Genomic DNA, 18540 nt, shown 5'->3' on the forward strand with positions numbered 1-18540 from the left:
CAGTAATTTTTTCAATGTAGTTTTTTTTTATTATTATTATTATACAGCCTCCAGTAGTAAGTGAAATATAATTCTAATTAATTTTTCCTACAGCTATATACAAATCAATAACTGTAAGCTTCCCAAAGGAAAAACACACTGCATGGTCCTCCAGGTTTGTAATGAATGCAAATAAGCTGACCTTTCTCTGACAACTATGAATATTGTTTCACAATTTTACCATTAAAATTGCTGTAATCAGCAATTCATACCGCAAATATGGAGCCAATAATAGTTGTAAATAACTATTCATTATAGCAAAACAGAATGAAGAATTACACTAGACTATATAGTGAAGAAACTTTATGCTTTCAGGGCCAACATATTTTGCTGAATGCCTAGTTTATCTTTTGATAGGCAACATTTACATCTAAGTAGAACACAGAACTTGTCACTATAGGATGATTCCATTCAGAAAAATTAAGCAACAATCTGCCTGCAAACAGTGCCATTTATACGTGGGACTGACTGTGTAATACCAGCAGACCCTGGTCATCTGCATGGAGAATCAAACCTGGGACTGCTGGCGCTTAGTGCATGAGCCTCCACGGCATGAACTAAAAACCAGCTGGCTCTCAGCTAAACCTGTAGATCAGACTCATTATTCTCTCTGCAAGTAGTATCAGTGCCACTATATAAGACAGTAGACCACACCCAGAGGGTACAAACAGTGGGTGGGAAAAGACACTTTGTTCCAGGCACCAAGCAAAGCCACCACACCTCCTCCCTCCCATAGCGGAGGTGTATATCAGGATGGGTTAGGAACTGCTGCAGGAATCATGCTATTCCCTCCTTTTTAAGGGGTTGGGAAGGAGTTTTCCCCCACACCAGTAGATTGACTTTGGTGGAGTAAGGTTTTTTTGCCTTCCCCACAGGAAGGGGGGAAGGCTACCACTATATGTCACAACTTATTTCATAACTAACTTGCGTGGATGTTCAGTGCAGGAAAGCATCCAGTGACCAGCTAAATAGCCTGGCAAAGGATTTAAAAGGATGCACTAGATAAAAGAACAGAACAGGGAAGGAGGTTTGGGAAGTTCTCTGATTGGTATGGCAGGAAGCCGATGCCCCCACCCCATTCTCATTGTTCACCTTAACCCTCCTATCCTGGTGATGGATGGCAAGGTCCAAGACATGGGTTGGCTTGGGAATTTGGATGGAAATCAAGAGGGATGGTGGAGTCCCAGATAATGATTTAAAATAATATGGACTGACATTCATTGTATGTTTTTTCTGCTGGGTAGTCACAGACAACTGTTTAATAAAGTTGCAGCCTGATTAAAACCGATATCAAGTGTGTTCTGACCTTCTTTTGGTGTAACCAATCAGCTGTTGAACACAGTACATTTATTTTTATTCTGTTCTCCACTAAATCATCTTGACATGATTCGATCTAAAATATATTTAAATGCAAGGTAAGAAACCCCATAATCTAGCAGTTGCTAATTTAGGCATTTTTTTATGTTTATGTTTTGGGTATTTATTATTACACTTTAACAGTTTTCCTGAGGTTTTTGTTCATTCTTCTTTTGCTATTTTTGGAGTTTTACAGGAACTGAATGTTTGAGTCATTTAAAGCATGTTAGTTAAAGACAATAAAGATAATTTCAGCTAATAGAGGCTGTACATATGACATATGTGGTATTTTTAACTGAGCTAAATAATCTTTTCTTGATAACACCTCTTCAAAATAGCTCTAGTCTCATACTTGTAATTTTTTCATGTTCAGAATGAATCCCTACTACATCTCACTCAATATTGATCTTCAAGGCATTTCTCCCAATCCTTTTCCCAGTGTGGTCACTGAACAGTATAAAAGTTCAATAGGAAGATCAGCTCCTCATCCACTTTTTGCTGAAGCAATTTGTATTATGGATTTATTTAGGCAGTCTACAATGGCAGTTGGTGTTTTTACTATTTAAATGCTTTCATTATCTGACCTTGCTTACTTTATCTTTTTAAGTGCTGTGCATGGGCTTTAGAGTTGATCAATAAATGGGGATTCCTCCACCACATTATGTTGAAATCAATCCCGATTTAAACTATTTGTATTTCACTCTTATAAGGCAATCTGTCTTTCTTAATTTTATATTCTACTTTCTTATATAATCTGGGCCTGTCACTGCAAATGCTTGCTGCTGGGTGTAGTGCTTATCAAATCAATGCAACTTCAACCCATTGCAAATACTGCACCAGGGAGTAAGTGTGCGCAGGATCAGATCTTATAGTAGTGTCAGTTCATGTATTATGTGGACTATTTCATTGATTTTGTATACTATTTATACCATATGTATTGTGTAATATTATAAACTAAAATATAGTACAAATAAGTTAACAATGATCACTTTTTATGAGTGAGATGGCTAAAATATCTGAGATACCTGGTCTTCAACTGGCCCTTAAAATTCACTAATTGCATCAGATAACTTCACTTAACTACCAGTAATTTTCTAATCACAACTCCAAACCTAATTCTTGTAACTCAGCAAAACTCACACATATACCTCCAGCATACCCACCTTGAACATTATATACTTAATACAAGGTTAGACCTTAATCCTGCAAATGCTCATGAGTAGCTTTGTCCTCTCTGTGGTTCCTTTGGCTTCTAGAGAATTATTCACATGCCTGTGTGTTTGCAAGTTTGGGGCCCAAAAGGGCATTTATGGGATGATACTGTTTGCTGTATAAATACTTTGTCCACATTTAAGCAAATTCACCTGTTGTTTCAAACTTTTCACTTGTTCTACGGCCAACATTGGTTCTAACTACTGAACGTTGAGAGCTTCAGGAAGCTTTTACGGTTGTGCTGTCTATGATACGGTTAATTAAAATTGAAGTCTTTCAAGCATTTTCTGAATTTGAAAGAAAACAGGGACTCTGTTCTAGGTAAGACTTAAAGACAAATGAAAGTAAATGGAGTGAACTTTGGGAACTATGTAGGAATAAACTTTACTGCCTTAGTATTAATCACATGCAGTGCAGTTAGATGCTACAAATGGAAGCGGGGTCCAAATAAATGTCTGTAATAGCAAACAAGATACATACATACGAAACAAATATATATCATCATAATTTAAAATAAAATAATGGGCTCAATCCTCAGATGGTCACATTAGTGACTGTATCAGCTGAGACTAACTTATTTTACATTAAGACAAGTTCCAAAATCACTGTGGACTAGGATATAACGTTGGTGATAATGAACAATAATTAAATAAAATAAATCAGGTAATGACAATAAGGACTTTTGCTGCAAATCAATACAAATTTATCATATATATCTATGTGTTTGAAGAGGCTTGTGCATACATGTACAGTGTATTAATATACTTTCAATATACTACATAATGTATTAATATACATTAATATTTTTCTGACATTGAGTTCCTTAAGGACTACTTAGTGAGTATTTCTGAGGATTATATAATAAAAATTCTGTAAATGTAACCATTTTAAAAACAACTATTAAATATTTAGGGTGAAATCCTGGCCTTACTGAAGTCATTATGGTTTTGAAACTGACTTCAGTAAACCCAGAATTTCTCCCTTGAAGACTAAGAATTTTCTCTTGAGAATACCTTTTAGATTTTCAGTGTTGTAGTTCCTCTTTTTTCTTTTAAAAATAGAGAAGAAAACATTGTGGCAAAAATTATTTTTAACAGTTCTTGTTATGCCAAAATCTAAGTTTTCAGTAGGTAATGTAAGGGGAAACAATAAAACAAAATGTAAAAACACAAAGGAAAACTACTAGAAGTAATTATAAAATAGTTACTAACTTCTTATTTCTAAAAACTGACATCATTTGATGGTACATTTTTCCTTACAGTATAACCAGGAAGAAAATTTAGAACAAATCATTGTGCTTAAAGGTATGCACTTTACAGAGCACATACCTGAAAAAAGACAATTCTACACTGTTTTCCCCAAGTGGGTAAATGTTAAGAGAGAAGAATCCAAGTTTCATGATGCTGCAGCACAAAAGCTGGGAAGTGAAAATTATGTTGCACCAGAGTCTTGAAAATATGACTGTAAAAGTTAATCAATAAAATGTCTATTTCTGTCTATTCACTGGAGGCTCGGGCTGCATAGCTTCACACAATCGATACTACAAATTATTACGATTTCCAGGTTCCCACTGGACATTCTGAACAAATCTTTCAAGTGTAACAGCCTTACATTGTGGGATTTTTTTTTACTTTACATTTAGTTCACCCAGAATTAATAAAAAAAAAATAAAACAAATCCCTGTGACTTCTTGCAACTTTCAAACATTTCCTACTGATTAGACATTTTAAGGCCCCTATATACCGTGTCCACTAAATTCTGAAAATATTTTGATGATTTCTCCCTTTTATTCAGATAATTGCCAATGAAAACATTGGATTTTTTTATCCTATCCAATCCTTTTATATTTTATCACTTCCTGAAAAAATAAACTTTTTAACTTAGGCTTTTGCAGCAGGAAAATTAAAAGCATTCAGGAATAGACTCTCCCCTAAAAGGTCCCAACAATAGCTACATAATTAAGTTAGCTTTATGACCACTACGGTAAGTCGTTTTCACCCACACTTTCATATTGTCTTGTATTTTCTTCACGCTCAACAATCCAACCTACTCTCTTGCCTTCAAACCAACTGAATTAACCTCAATCATTAAGCAAGTGGGAAAGTAAGCCAATGTGAGGACTGTATGACTTTCACTAAGTCAGCTGCAAGAGGAAGATCCATTACAATGCATACTGTACATTACACAGAGATGGTGCATCACTTTTAGCCTCAAGCCCCAGCAAACCCAGAGCAGAGAGACCCATTGTCCTTTCTCTCTTTCAAGAAACAGATCATAGCATTATCTAATCCATATGACTGATCTTAACATAGTATCATAACAGAATAATATTTTAAAGAGGGACATTAATATTTAAACATGTCTGAATTTTTGTTGATATTTTAAATTTTACTTAACTAATCGTCGCATAACTGTTGACTATTTAAAATAGTTTCTTAAAATTAAGGTGTCAAATTCAACAAATACTTCCCCCGCTGCATAATTCTTTAGTAAGAGTCATAGTACATTTGTAAAAGCACAACTATGAAATTAGAATTTAATCTGACAGTTAAAAGCAGGGACAAATGAATTTAACGATCTCTCTCTGACTGAAGTTTCATTTCACACATTTTATTGATGCAACTGCAAGTTCCAGTTACAACCCAACAATACTTCTAATTATAGTAATCCAGAGTGCAAGCAATAGATTAAGTTACCAGTTTTTCAAGTGAAAAGGCAGTTTTACATTGTGTGTGCAATGTACACTATAAAATAATAGTCAGGTGTATTTCATGTGAGTATTCTAATCATCTTAAATTGGCCGTCTGTTCCACTGTTAATAAGTTTCATTTTATGCAACAAGTTTTGTAAAATTCTTCTATCAGTAATTTTGTTATACCATCTATTTTAGGGTGTTGACATTTTTCATATCACAGTCTCACATTCAGTCACTCAAACTGCTCCTCTCAGATATGCATCAGAACCCTTTGTTAAATAGGTAACCCCAGGTACTTGAAAGGAAGTGCTACAGAAACAGGCACAACCATTTATGAGTCTTGGGCAACTGACTGTAATCAGTTGAAAATGGGTGAATAAACCCACTGTAGCAAAAGACCGAAGAGAGATAAGGAAAGCAGATTTGTGATATCACCCATCCAAGTGAAGCATTCATGATACCCTTAGGGATGCATTCCACAGGTTGAGAACGAGTGAGCTATTTTATATAAAAAAATGAGGACGATTCCTGTAGATGGTGCTTTTTCCATGGAGTGTGCTAACATTTGCAGCACACAGATCACCATCTAATATTTGAACTATTAAAAGGTAGAATATTTAAAATGTAACAATCATTTATGCTGAATATTAAAAATAACAGTATTATGTTTAATGGTATCAAGGGAAAGGAACATATTGTGATTTTAGAAGCACAGTGTTTATTGCCAATTATCTGAACAACACTGCTACTAGAGAAGTTGATTTTTTGGAGTATATGCTCTATTGCCTATCACATATCTTTGATACAAATTTTTGCTCTAAAAGTTAAGCCCATCAGTATATGCATTTATTTATATTAGGCTAACCTGTATGAAGTGTTCAACTGTATTTCCCCCTCCCTCCCCCCCGCACCAGATATTATAGAGCAGCTTGAAATGTCTGTCTTGTCGAGTTAGTGATTACTCAATGTAACAAAACTTCAGTGAGTGAAACAATTTATAATACAAACAAAAGACAAAAGCAGTCAGTGAAAATGAGCCATTTTCACAATCCTCTAGGTTTTGAAAAGATGAATAATCAATTTTGACTCAAGTGAATATAAAATACCTTTTAAAAAGTTTGATTAGTTGGTTATGGAAAAAAAACTCACACCCAGACAATTAGTACTTTTCAATTTGAATTTTTGTGTAAATATTAAGGCTAACAAATACTAAATTTGACCCAGAGAACAGAGAACTGCAATCACTAATAATAAACTTTTATAGAGTAAAGAATGCAAATATTTTTCTTTAGCTTATTTTAGCAAAGTCCTATATGTCTTGTTGCTGTGACTAGAAGTTCAGACTCTAAATTTACTTAATTTGATAGCATCTTGTTAAAGGCAGCTTCTTTAACAAAAAAGAAATACAATAAGAGCCATATGTAACCTTTGGACTCTAAAAGGAGGAAGATGAGAATGCCATTGGCAGATGGATACTGAATAAATAAAACGGATTATTTTTCTTCAAGACTCACACCTTTTCTATTTCTAATGATATAAAAGAGATAACTGATACCAGTATGGTAGCTTTTTAACAACTTTGCATTTTTGATAAAGACTAAAGGACATTTTACAGCATATATGATTCAGCAGTTTATTCAAAAGATTAGCAGCACATATTTATATCACGCCTTATCTGAAGCTAAACAATACAGTATTTATCAAAAGGAATTACTCTTGAGTTTAATGTCTTGTGTTAAAACTTCCTAAAATACCAAAAAAGCAGTAACTCACTTGTAATCACTAATTTCTTCTTCAGAAGCTATAATACGTTCTCTCGGGGTCTTCAGCTCTGTCTGTGATTTTCTACTCTTCTGTTCTTGGCGAACTGTTTCTGTTATTTGTTCACTTAGCTGCTCTTGAGTTGCTTTCAAGCTGGATTCCATTAGAAGAAGTTTTTCATCTTGACTGGCAAGTTCTGGAGCTGAAAGATTTAAAAAAGCATTGCATTTTAAAACCAAACCTAGATGACATTTTTGTTTTAAATATAATACAATGTAAATCCCTGTAAGAGCTAGACAAATACTTGTTTTCAGAAGAGCTTCATTCAGTTTCCAGATATTTCAAATAAAATAAACCACCAATAAATTAATAGCTGACTTAAGTATCTTCACGTGCACTTCAGTAAAGTCAAATAAAGATAATTTAGTTCAATATTTTTTAACATTAAACTACAATCAAATCCTACTAGATATTCAGACATTCAGTATTTAACACCATTTTCAAGCATATAGCTATTGCTTTAACATTTCATAATGTAATTTAATCTAGTATTTATTACCTCTCTTTTGAATATATTACATTTCCACAATTCAAACATACAATTTTAACAGAAAATCTTCTGTTTCATTACATTTTTTTTCATGAATTATAGAGTACACACGTATTATAAACACATTTATTTTCCAAGGTCATCCAATAGATGGCACTCTTTCATTAGACCAAAAGAAATCATAATAGCAAGCTTCCAGCTCTCTCAGAAAAATAAGTGATTCAAGACAAAGACATTTTTCCTTTGTTCTTTGTGGACCATATTCCTACAAATATACGTATATAGGTTTTAATTTAAATATTTGCAGCATAGCACATATGTATATTGCATATATACACAAACACACTATCTATCTATCTAACTGCACACATGCTAGGTGTATATACATACACACATACACACAATATACACATGTAGTATATATATATATATATATATATATATATAATGTAACTGGTTTTTATACCTTTTCCTATGCTTCAGAAATGTATGTGTACATTTAACTATGTAGTCTAATTTTAAGTTATTGTATTAGATTGAGTATAGAAATAAGCTTTTGCCAATGAAAGGGTACTGTATAACAAGGAGGCCTGTAACTAAGGGGTATTTAGATAATTCCAAAGCCTGACACTAAATATAAAAAATATTAAAGTGCTTTTTAGTAGCCAGGGATCAGTAAGGATAAAAACACAGAAGTTTATATAATCATAGAGAATGTTTTCCTTTTAATGATCCTAATGCTCTCTTGAAAAAGTGGTATGTATATTAAGCTTCAATGAAATTGGAAACCTGGTTTGTGTAGCTTTAAATATATAGTAGCCTGTTCTAAAGAAACTTTCAGTACTCTGCTAAAATATACTACATTTGTCACACACCTCTGTCAAACAGTATCGCCTAGATACACGGGAGCTAAACATACATATCTGGTTTACCACTTCATAATTATTTGTGTATTCAGACCATCTAGCAAGTCAATTTCTTGAAATTAAAAATAAATGGTGTGCTATTTTCTCCTCATTACCTCCTCTCCAAAAAAAAAAATCTCCTTCTCCCCATACGAACAATACCCGATATCATTTCTGCAATTTCTGTAACCTAAAAGTGCTATATATTAAATTTAAGTTTGTGCATTCAGAAACCACAAAGCTAAGCTAAACAGCTAAATATTTAAAAAGGCACATGTATCACAGCTCATTTTTATTAAATCCCAACTACATCTGAATCTCTGTGAATAAGTTAGGGTATGTCTACACTACCCAGCTAGTGCAAACTAGCGGGGTAATGTATGCATACCGAATGTGCAAATGAAGCCCGGGATTTGAATTTTCCGGGCTTTATTTGCATAAGCCAGCCGGCGCCATTTTTAAATGCCGGCTTGTTCGAACCCCGTGCCGCGCGGCTACACGCGGCACGGGCTAGATAGTTCGGACTAGCAAGCCATTCCGAACTATCTGTATACCTCGTTCCACTAGCAGGGTAGTGTAGACATACCCTTAGTTAAAAATGTAATAATTTCAACACATGATAAATTATGGACAAATCTAATAAACAACTTATAACAAATTCGCTTTCAAATTTTAAAATAAACCCTTTAGGGGAAAACAATTTTTGTGTTGAAAAGATCTAGCTGTAATCATTCAACAAGAAATGTAATTATATGGGAAAAAATCATTTTTTTTGGTAGAGGTGATTTAGGAGCCAATCCTTTGAACACATAGGTGAGTAAACTGACTTATGCATTGAGTCCCCTTGAGACTGAATAGACTACTTGCAGGATACAGGTAATCATCTCTCTGAGTGTTTTAGGCCCTAAGTTTGGAAACTGAGAATGTATACACATGTTAAATGCAATACTTTTTCCCTCTATTTAAGATTTGTCAGTGTTAAGTTTTGATTTTATGTGTAAAAGATAAAACTCTGAAAATCAAGTGAGATTGATTCAGATAGCATGATTTACAAAGTTAAAGTTAATTACATTTAAAATGTTTCATCTTTGCAATTTACAAACATTTTAAAAACTTTTTTTAAGTTTTCAGAGATTATCAATGAATATGTTCTACTCCCTGCAGACAAAGGTAACTTGTAGCACTCCTCTCATCTATATATTGCAGTTTTGATTTGTAAATATATCAAAGTAGGTGTATTTTTAAGTGTCATGTTCAATGATAAATTTTACTTATTTTTCATGGTTCTTTAAGAATCTGCTCTAATTCACAATGTGCTGGTAAAAAAAGAGTTAACTTATTTTAAGTTTACCTATGCCTTGGACTTGAGCCTTGGTTGATCCCAAGCCAGAGGCGCTAGCAGCTGCATGCTTTATTTACAATCCCTTTGTCAGACTTACAACTGCCCCAGGCTATAACATAGTGTACCTAATGTTCAAACTGGCAGGTAATCTTATGTCAAACATACTTCTTTGATTTAAAGTGATCAATAGATTCTTGTAAAGAGGTAATTTCTCTGATGTTTCCACCTTGCCTTCCTTACAGGTGATTCACACAAAAGCCTGCTTATATGATGTACGAACAATAAACAGAAAGCTATAATCATGTTTTTTCAGATGTTTCCGGTGCACAACGATTTTGGATCAATACCCTGTGTAATACAATTATCTGCAATGATCTGGTTGTATTGAAAAAGAATTTGCAGCAGACCTCTAGGGGGTTTTATCCAGAAACATGTATCTGGCAATGTTGTGAATAGTGGAAGAGAAAATTAAGGGGTTGACACAGGCTGTCTATTATGTTCTCAATGACTTCATTAATATTTTATTTGGTAAAAGTAATATATTTCAAAATTTTACTATACTATACCTTGGATAATATTAATAATGTCACTTGCTAATTGAATTTCCTTATTTATAAAAATAGTTCTGAACACATATGTAGGCTGCAAGAGCTCAAAGTACTGGGCAAAAATAATTTTAAGTAGTTTATCAGTCATTGTTGAATGGTTGCTTCTATTGTATAATTCAACCTGCAATACTATTTGTAACTTATTTTGGTTTTGTGGATAATACCCACCTGAGAAAAGCTTTAGGTCTTCAATTCACCAATGTGTTACAGACAGAGCTGTAGAATTCTATATAATGGGCATTAATCACACCAGATCAACAATACAGAATACTAAACCCATAAATATTAATATAAAACTTGATAGGTTCAAAATATAATTTTTACTGTCAGTGAATTAGCCAGCAATCTGAGACAGAATTCAATTTTAACTAATTTTTTACAAATAACTTACAGCATGTTTAACAATAAAATATTCGGTTATGTTTATTTAGTTTTGATAAAGTTGCTGTCTCCAGCTGCAAATTCACCCTAAAGCAGAACAGGGAATCTTTTTGTATGCATTTGATTACAGCAATCATCTATCCATATGATTGAGAATTCTATTCTATTAGACTGTGCCAAATTCACATTTCAGTAATATTACTATTTTTGTACATTATTACCTGTCTCTGTACTGCTTATGCACATCCTGCAGTTCCTGATTTAGCTGCTGAATCTCAGTTCTCAGTATGATGGCTTCTCTCTTCTTCAGATTCTTTTCTTTCTGTGTGTCCTGGATACTTGCTTTCAGTTTCTTGACCACACTGTCAAGGTGCTCCACCTCAGCCACTTTAGCTTTGATACCTTCCCATGCCTGCAGGAGATCAGCTTCCGACTTTCTCAGAAGGTCATCTCTTTTGCGTATTGCCTGTGAAGACAAAAAAAATTCCAATGGTGCCTTTTATGATGTACTTTTTATACTGCATCCTGCTATTTTGAGCTATAGGATACATGAGATTATACAGCACTTCATTAGCAACTGGGTCAAATACCCACATCTCCTGTAGGATCAAAAGTTACAAGGAATTTAAGTTATAAAAATGTTGAAAAATAGATTTAGCATTACAATGAATATATCATTAATCAATACGTAAAAATTGAAAGCCAAAGAAAAATATTCCACATAATTCTGAGTAAAAGAAATAATATACTTTGACCTAAATGAATGCTTTTCCTTTAAAAAAATAAAAAAACAGATTTGACAAACATAAAAACGATATTTAACCTCCTGGAGCCTACGGCTACAGAGCTCTTTGGACTGGCACTAAAGCAAATGACTGTAGATTAATGTGCACATAGGGAAATCCCAATGCCAAAGAGAAAATAATTCCATTCTATTTTTCCCCAACTACTTACACTTACTATCCCTATAAAATACAATAATTATAGCATTTTAATTTTGTTTGCTTCAATGCTATTCTAAGATGCCATGAATTAAATTTTGTCTTTAAATGAAGACAAACAAAAACATTTTTCTATACAATGTACTCCCATTTTAAACTGTGTTGGCACAATTTTTACACACATACTGCAATTTTTTTGGTTTAAGTTTCATATCAATCATTATTGGATATTCATGAATGACTGTGCTTTATTGGCTTTATGCCACACCTTGATTCTCTATCATGCTCCATCTTGCTTCTTTTAATCTGAATATTTAGTACTCTTTCATGTCTTAATTACAGCAAATTGCGCACAGTTGGCACCATTTCTTGAAATTAATCCCAGAGTACTTTGTTTCTGTCAAGCACAGTCAAAGCCTTAGAGAATAATAGTAAATGTTATTGCAGATCTAAATTTAAATGACTGTCTATGTATTTAACTTAAGCCTTTAATTATTCGTGCTGCACTGTTTTTGGTTCAAAATGTTAAACATTCTTCATTGAGATTGTAAAATTGCTTTAGACAGCTTGAAATCTGCAATGTTACATGACAACAATTATTTTTATATTATGTATTTTTTCAGATGTGTAAAACTTAATATAGAGTGGAAAGTATTCTGTCATGTGTATACATTGTTATTTCATTCTGATGCTCCAGATAATAATAATAATAGGAAAGATTCTGTTCTAGGGTTGTTTCTTTTTGACCATTTCCTTTGGGGGTGCATTCTTTTACTCAGGATTGTTAAATGTGATCAACAGTGCTTCATTGATAGTGAATCTTCGAAATGTTTGCCTATAAAGCAGTAAGTTAAAAAATAAAATCTATAGACTGAGAAACTCATAAACCTTTTTAAAAAATGATTGTTATAGTAGTCAATTTAACACCTACTGCATAAAAGTACAAAAACTTTATAACAAGAACCATCATGGAAACAGTAATGAGTTCATCTTTATTTATGTTTCAACATTATGGATAACATGACACTATTTCAAAAGTAAACATTTTCCCCTGCATGTATGTTATCACACAGGAAGCATTCACAGACCAGTATAAAAAAGCCTGGGCCTATGTACCTTTTCTTCCATAGGAAAAAGTATCATTTGGTAGGTCTGTGACACTGAAAATAACTGCAAATGGGATCTGCAGTTAAAAATGGCAAATACATTTCCTAAAATCTTTGCAGACATACCCGAAGAAATCATACTTCTGTATTCATTTTATTTTTATCAACATGTATTTTAAAAAAATGTTATCACAAATGCTAACATATCTTCAAATTAGAAACAACAGAATATTTGTTGCACTTAGAATATTTGTGATAAACAATTTTTTCCTATAGAATTCATAATAAAAATATATCTGAAGTTATATATACCCAGTTCCCTCATATACTCTTTTGCAATGTGATTTTTAAAGAAATAGCTGTTTTACTCATTCTCATAGCAAGAGCATACCTGATCTTTTTGACTACAAAGTTTCCTGGCATCTGTAACGTCCCTTTCAAGCTGTGTTATCTGGTGTTCTAGCTGAGCAAGTTCCACTTTGTGTTTTTGCTGAGAAGCTATTACAGCCAGATGCAATGACTGCAAGGTCTTTTCTAGCTTTTCAGTTTCAAGAACAGATTTTTTCTGTTGGTCAAGTGCATTAGCAGCTTCAGCTTTTTGTTCCCATATGATCTGCTCACATTCTTCAGCTCAGGAGGATTGTTCCTTTTATTGATATTTCATTAACTTGAGGTTGTTTAAAATTAGAAATTAATATTCTTTATACCAGATGTCCTGATTCAATTAGCCATTTCTTAAGAAACATAAATTATAGCTCAGTTTCCAAACTTCAGAATTTTAACGTGTTGCCATTTGTGATTTGTAGTTGGTTTTAATTGAATATGAATATTTGAAAAGATTGGTTAGATTTATAGATGATTAAATTCCCATTTGTAATAATAAAAAGCAGCACTACACTATGATTCACCTAGAAAAAGTTAAATAATATTTCTAAGTAATTCAAAAAGCATAGAAAGTTAAAAACTAACCACTAAGTTTCAAATAAAGCACCTAGTGGATCAAACTCTTCATTGAACTGTCCTCGACTAGATGGGTATTCTGTCAAATGAGAAATAGCTGAAATATGGCACTCTGTTTCAGAAATCTTTAACCTGAACATATTTTCATAGACATATTTGATAAGATAAAGATCAACCATTAATAAAATAATAAAATGTCAGTGCAGTGTAAAACAACACCTCATTTTGATGACAGTCAACTTTATCCTTGAGCTTCTGAATTATTTGTTCATGTTTTTGACAGTAATTATTAGGGTTATTTTGAGGGGAGGAGTTGTATGATCCTTTTGAGTGGAATGTCAAGTCTTTGCTTACTGGTCAATACTATCTTTTAATATCTCATTGTGGTTGTATTTTTCTTTATACCAATGTTGATGATTCAACATTTCAGGTATAGGGAGGCAAATGGCTTCCTTTTTTCTCATCAACCTGTCTGGACAACATCACTAGTAATGACATAACAAAGAAAAGATTATTCTGTTAAAGAGATTAAAATAATCCAGTTAACTATATACAAGAATATCTTTAACTCGTTCAGTTATGCTATTTTCTTTGTTCAGCTCTAATATACTAATGAAACTTGATATATCTGACTTGTGGGCTCCTTATGTTGGATATCAGTTTTGTTTCTTTAAATATTCACTGATTTAATATTTAGTTGTGGACCTTTTTTATGTATTGTGTTTGCTTTTTGGATTAAATATTAAAGTTCTGTTCCTTAGTTTCTCACAGTAAGCAATAATTTTCCTGTTTCAGAAATGATGTATTTCAGGACTAAAACAATACATCCTCTAAATATGTAGGTGAGTAAGATAAATACTTTATTTAAACTTTATAGATGTATTACAGAGGTTCTGGTTATAGATCATACTTAAGAATGTGTTCCATTTTTTATGTATAAAAAATACAGTATTTTTCTAAAACTTACAACACTTGAGTACAGAAAAATGTTCGGATAATTTGTACATAATATCATAGGTTTCTAAGTTAAAAATAAGTTAAAACTGGATCCTTTAAGAAAATTTGCATTTATGTCAGCTACTTTGTCAGAATTTAATTTTATAATGAAATAATGCAGACTCTTAAAACTTTCTCTATAATTAAGAATAATTGAAATACTGGACAAAGGTCTATAGTTGAAGAAATGAAGTTATAATTAAGATAAATAATTAATGTTGTTTTAGGGTTACATAGACTACATACAGGTCCATGTCAATAGCTTATTAATGAGAAAGTGGAGCCAATGTAACATCAAAGGTAACAGAACCTATCATCAGCCTTCCACTGCAGCTAATTCTGCATGCAGTAACTCTTCTGGCTTTAGTGAATCAGTGATATGAGGAAAACTACACACATGTCAAGATTAACTTGGACCCACTTTCTTTAACAATTCTGTGGCTCCATTCTAGGTATCAGTGATTGAATGTTTCCTGTGACACTGTTAAGGCACTTTTCCTTTGGGAAACACAGAAGGAGTATTGGGAAAACACATAAAATGAAGAGACATAGGGAGTCAAGAGGAAGACCAAGTACAGAATAGGCTCATTACACTGTGTGGGTGTCTGGGGTGGGATGTGGCAGAAAATGTGGAAATGGCAGTGGTGCTTAATGACCTCTTTCTTTTGGTTTTCACCAAGACGTTTTGTGTAGTTTGGACATTTTACATAGTGACAACCAATAAAAAGGAGTTAAGACCATAGGTTAAAATAGGAAAAGAAAAAGTTAAATTATTTAGACAAGTCAGATGTATTAAGCTTTAGCTATTATCTTTGAAAACTCATGAAAAATGGAAGAGACTCCAGAAGACTGGAAAGGGGCAAGTATAGTACCAATTGATAAAAATTGAAATAAGTACAACTCAGAAAATTACAGACCAGACTTAACTGAAAGATAACGGAGCAAATAATTAAGCAATAATAAGGCAATAAGTTAGAATAAGCATGGATAAAAGAATAAATTTTATCAAACCAACCTGATATCTTTCTCTGATAGCTTAACAAATAGAGAGAAGCAGTAGATGTGGTATATCCTGACTTTCATAAGGCTTTTAATACTGTCTCACATGATCTTCTCATGAACAAATTAGGGAAATAAAACCGAGGTGGAATACTATAAGGTGAGTGCATAACTGGTTGGAAAACCATTCCCAGAGAATAGTTATCAATGGTTCACACTCATACAGGAAGGATATAATGAGCAGGGTCCCTCTGGGATCAGTTCAGGGTCCAGTTCTGTTCAATATTTTCATCAGTGATTTAGATAATGGCATAAAAATTACACGTATACAGTTTATAGATGGTACCTAGCTGTGATAGGTTGCAAGTGCTTTAGAGGATTATAATTCAAATTGATCTGAACAAATAAGAAATGATCTGAAGAAAATAGGAGAAATTGGATGAAATTTACTAGGGATAAATGCAAACTTCTCTTAGGAAGGAACAAATTTCACATACATACAAAATGGGAAGTGAATGCCAAGGAAGAAATATTGTGAAAAAGGATCTGGGGGTCATAGTGGACAACTAGACAACAAGCTAAATGTGAGTCAACCGTGTAGCACTGTTGCAAAAAAAAAAGTTTGTGTACCTTAGATCAAAGTCACGTCTTAATAGTCTCTTAGTTAAGCTATAGATATTCGGTTTCTTGTGTGTCTGGTGGTTCTTCAGACCTCAAGTCATTCGAATAGCTCCTTTCTGAACCCTTCCCAATTAATATGGACACCAGAAACTAAACATGATATTCCAGCAAGAGTCTCTTCTCTGCTATATGCAGAGGTAATAACACCTATGTACTTCTATTCAATAGTCCCCCTGCTTATATTTAACTGAGTATTATAGTCATCCATCTGAATACAGTATTACACTGGGATCTCACATTAAAATGATTATCCAACAAGATGCCAAAGTGCTTTCTGAGTAATTTTGAAAGTCTATTCTCCCATCCTATCACTGTGACCTACATCCTTGGAAAAGGTAAATAATGTATTTAGAACCATTACATGCATGTTATTTAAGGCACAATCTAGATCACACTCTAGAACTGACCAGTCTTTATAATTATTACCTCTCCACCAATTTTTGGGTGATCTCCAAAGTTTAATAGCATTGATAGATATTGAATAGCATTGGACCTAGATAGATCCATGTGATAGTTTAATGTGAGACATCGCTAGAAGTGCCTCATTATATGCTTCTCTTTTGGCAATTACTTTTGAGATATATTAGTTAACCAGTTTTTAATCCAGTTCATATGTGCTGAACAAATTATGTACAGTGCTTTTTAATCAAACTGTGTCTAGTACTAAGTTAAATACCTTACTGAAGTCTAAAAATTATAGTTCAATAATTAACTTTATCAACAAAACTTGTAATATAATCTAAAACAATAGCATGTTTCTTCATTTATTTGACTAAAACAATATTGACTGGCATTACTTATGCTGTCACCATTTAATTTTATTATTCATTGTACCCCATATCATTCTTTCTATGATTTTTCTTGGAAGATGCATGACAATCTATCTAGTCTCTATTTGCACAGGTCATAATGACACAAAGTTTTTTTGTTTTTGTTGTTAAATAGCAGCATTCGTGAGTACATTTTTTAAAATCTCTTTGATACAAGTTTTCTATTTCATCAGATATTTTAGGCAGTTGTCCTGTTCAACATCCTCCTTGTTTCCTGCTATTTACTATGGGGAAAAAAATAATTATTTACTATTATAAGCTGTGAATACTTCTGTTGCAACTTCTGCCAGACTTTTGCTAACAAACCCAACAACTGGGCTTCATCAAGATAACTAGATCTGGGTGGAGTCTTGTCACTGGTTTAGCTCTAGGTCCACATTTTTTGTCTGCTGTGATATAGGAAAATTCATTTCATCTGCCCTAAAACCTGGAGCTCGATACCTGAAATCTACTATCCTCAGTTGCTTATACATACTCCAATGTTCTAGTTGTTTATACATGCTTGCTCAGAATTTCATGTAAGCTCTGGGCACTTCTTGTTTAGCTTCTTTTTGGAAAAATGGGCCAGGATTGCAAGAAATACAGGCTTAACAACTCAGTCTCTTAACCACATTCTTTTTTTAAAAAAAAAAAGTCTATTGAGGTATTCAGTTCTTTGAAAATAATTGAAGTCCTACAATGTGTCCTGTTCTACTCTGAGCTCAACCCTTCTGTAAGTCTGAAGTTCATTCACATCTCAAGTTGGGCAAAGTTAATCCTTCCCTCTCTCTCCTTTAAGTCTTTCTTTAGATGGTGTGATTATTGGCCTCCTCCACCAAACAGCATCCTGCTCTAGAGTCTCTGGCTCCTTGCTATATATGCTTCCCCTCCTGTACTTGCCCCACCCACATGCATCTATATAGAAAAAACTGTGTTCTGTGTAGATGGGCCAACAGTTGGTACATAATTAAAGTCAGCGGTTCCTAACTGAGTCCTCATGGCTTCTAAGTGATAACCCATCAATGCCATGTCAGGACATTTTTATTGGTAGGGCTGCAATACGGAATGTAATACACCAGGCTTTTTGGGGGGAAGTTTAGACATGTCCACTACATAATACAAAATGGACTTAATAATTTGATATTGATAGATATGTCCCATTCTATCACAACTTCATTCAGCGTCTTTCCAAACACACA

The 18540-nt window shown here is 33.3% G+C and overlaps 1 protein-coding gene across 38 annotated transcripts in view; it reads right to left on the reverse strand.

Annotated features, from left to right (window-relative positions):
* Window positions 1-11571, reverse strand: part of LOC149525258 (uncharacterized) — a 185653-nt gene extending 174082 nt beyond the window's left edge. For 9 of the 38 annotated variants that reach the window (XR_016348742.1, XR_016348741.1, XR_016348738.1 and 6 more), the window contains exons 1-2: window positions 7623-7834; window positions 7076-7265 (exon numbers count right to left, since the gene is read on the reverse strand). Coding sequence is in view for 3 of the 38 variants with exons in the window: in XM_089776220.1 (XP_089632346.1) it covers window positions 7076-7265; window positions 11071-11095 (215 nt within the window). In the remaining 35 variants the exon portion in view is untranslated. Of the gene's footprint in view, window positions 1-7075; window positions 7266-7367; window positions 7563-7622; window positions 7835-11070 lie in introns of those variants that run through there. The other 29 variants (XR_016348712.1, XR_016348710.1, XR_016348711.1 and 26 more) reach the window with 18 other exon arrangements.
* Window positions 11572-18540: the final 6969 nt, after the last annotated feature.

Source organism: Pelodiscus sinensis, chromosome 2, assembly GCF_052426305.1.
Source record: "Pelodiscus sinensis isolate ZL-2025 chromosome 2, ASM5242630v1, whole genome shotgun sequence".
NCBI lineage: Eukaryota > Metazoa > Chordata > Testudines > Trionychidae > Pelodiscus > Pelodiscus sinensis.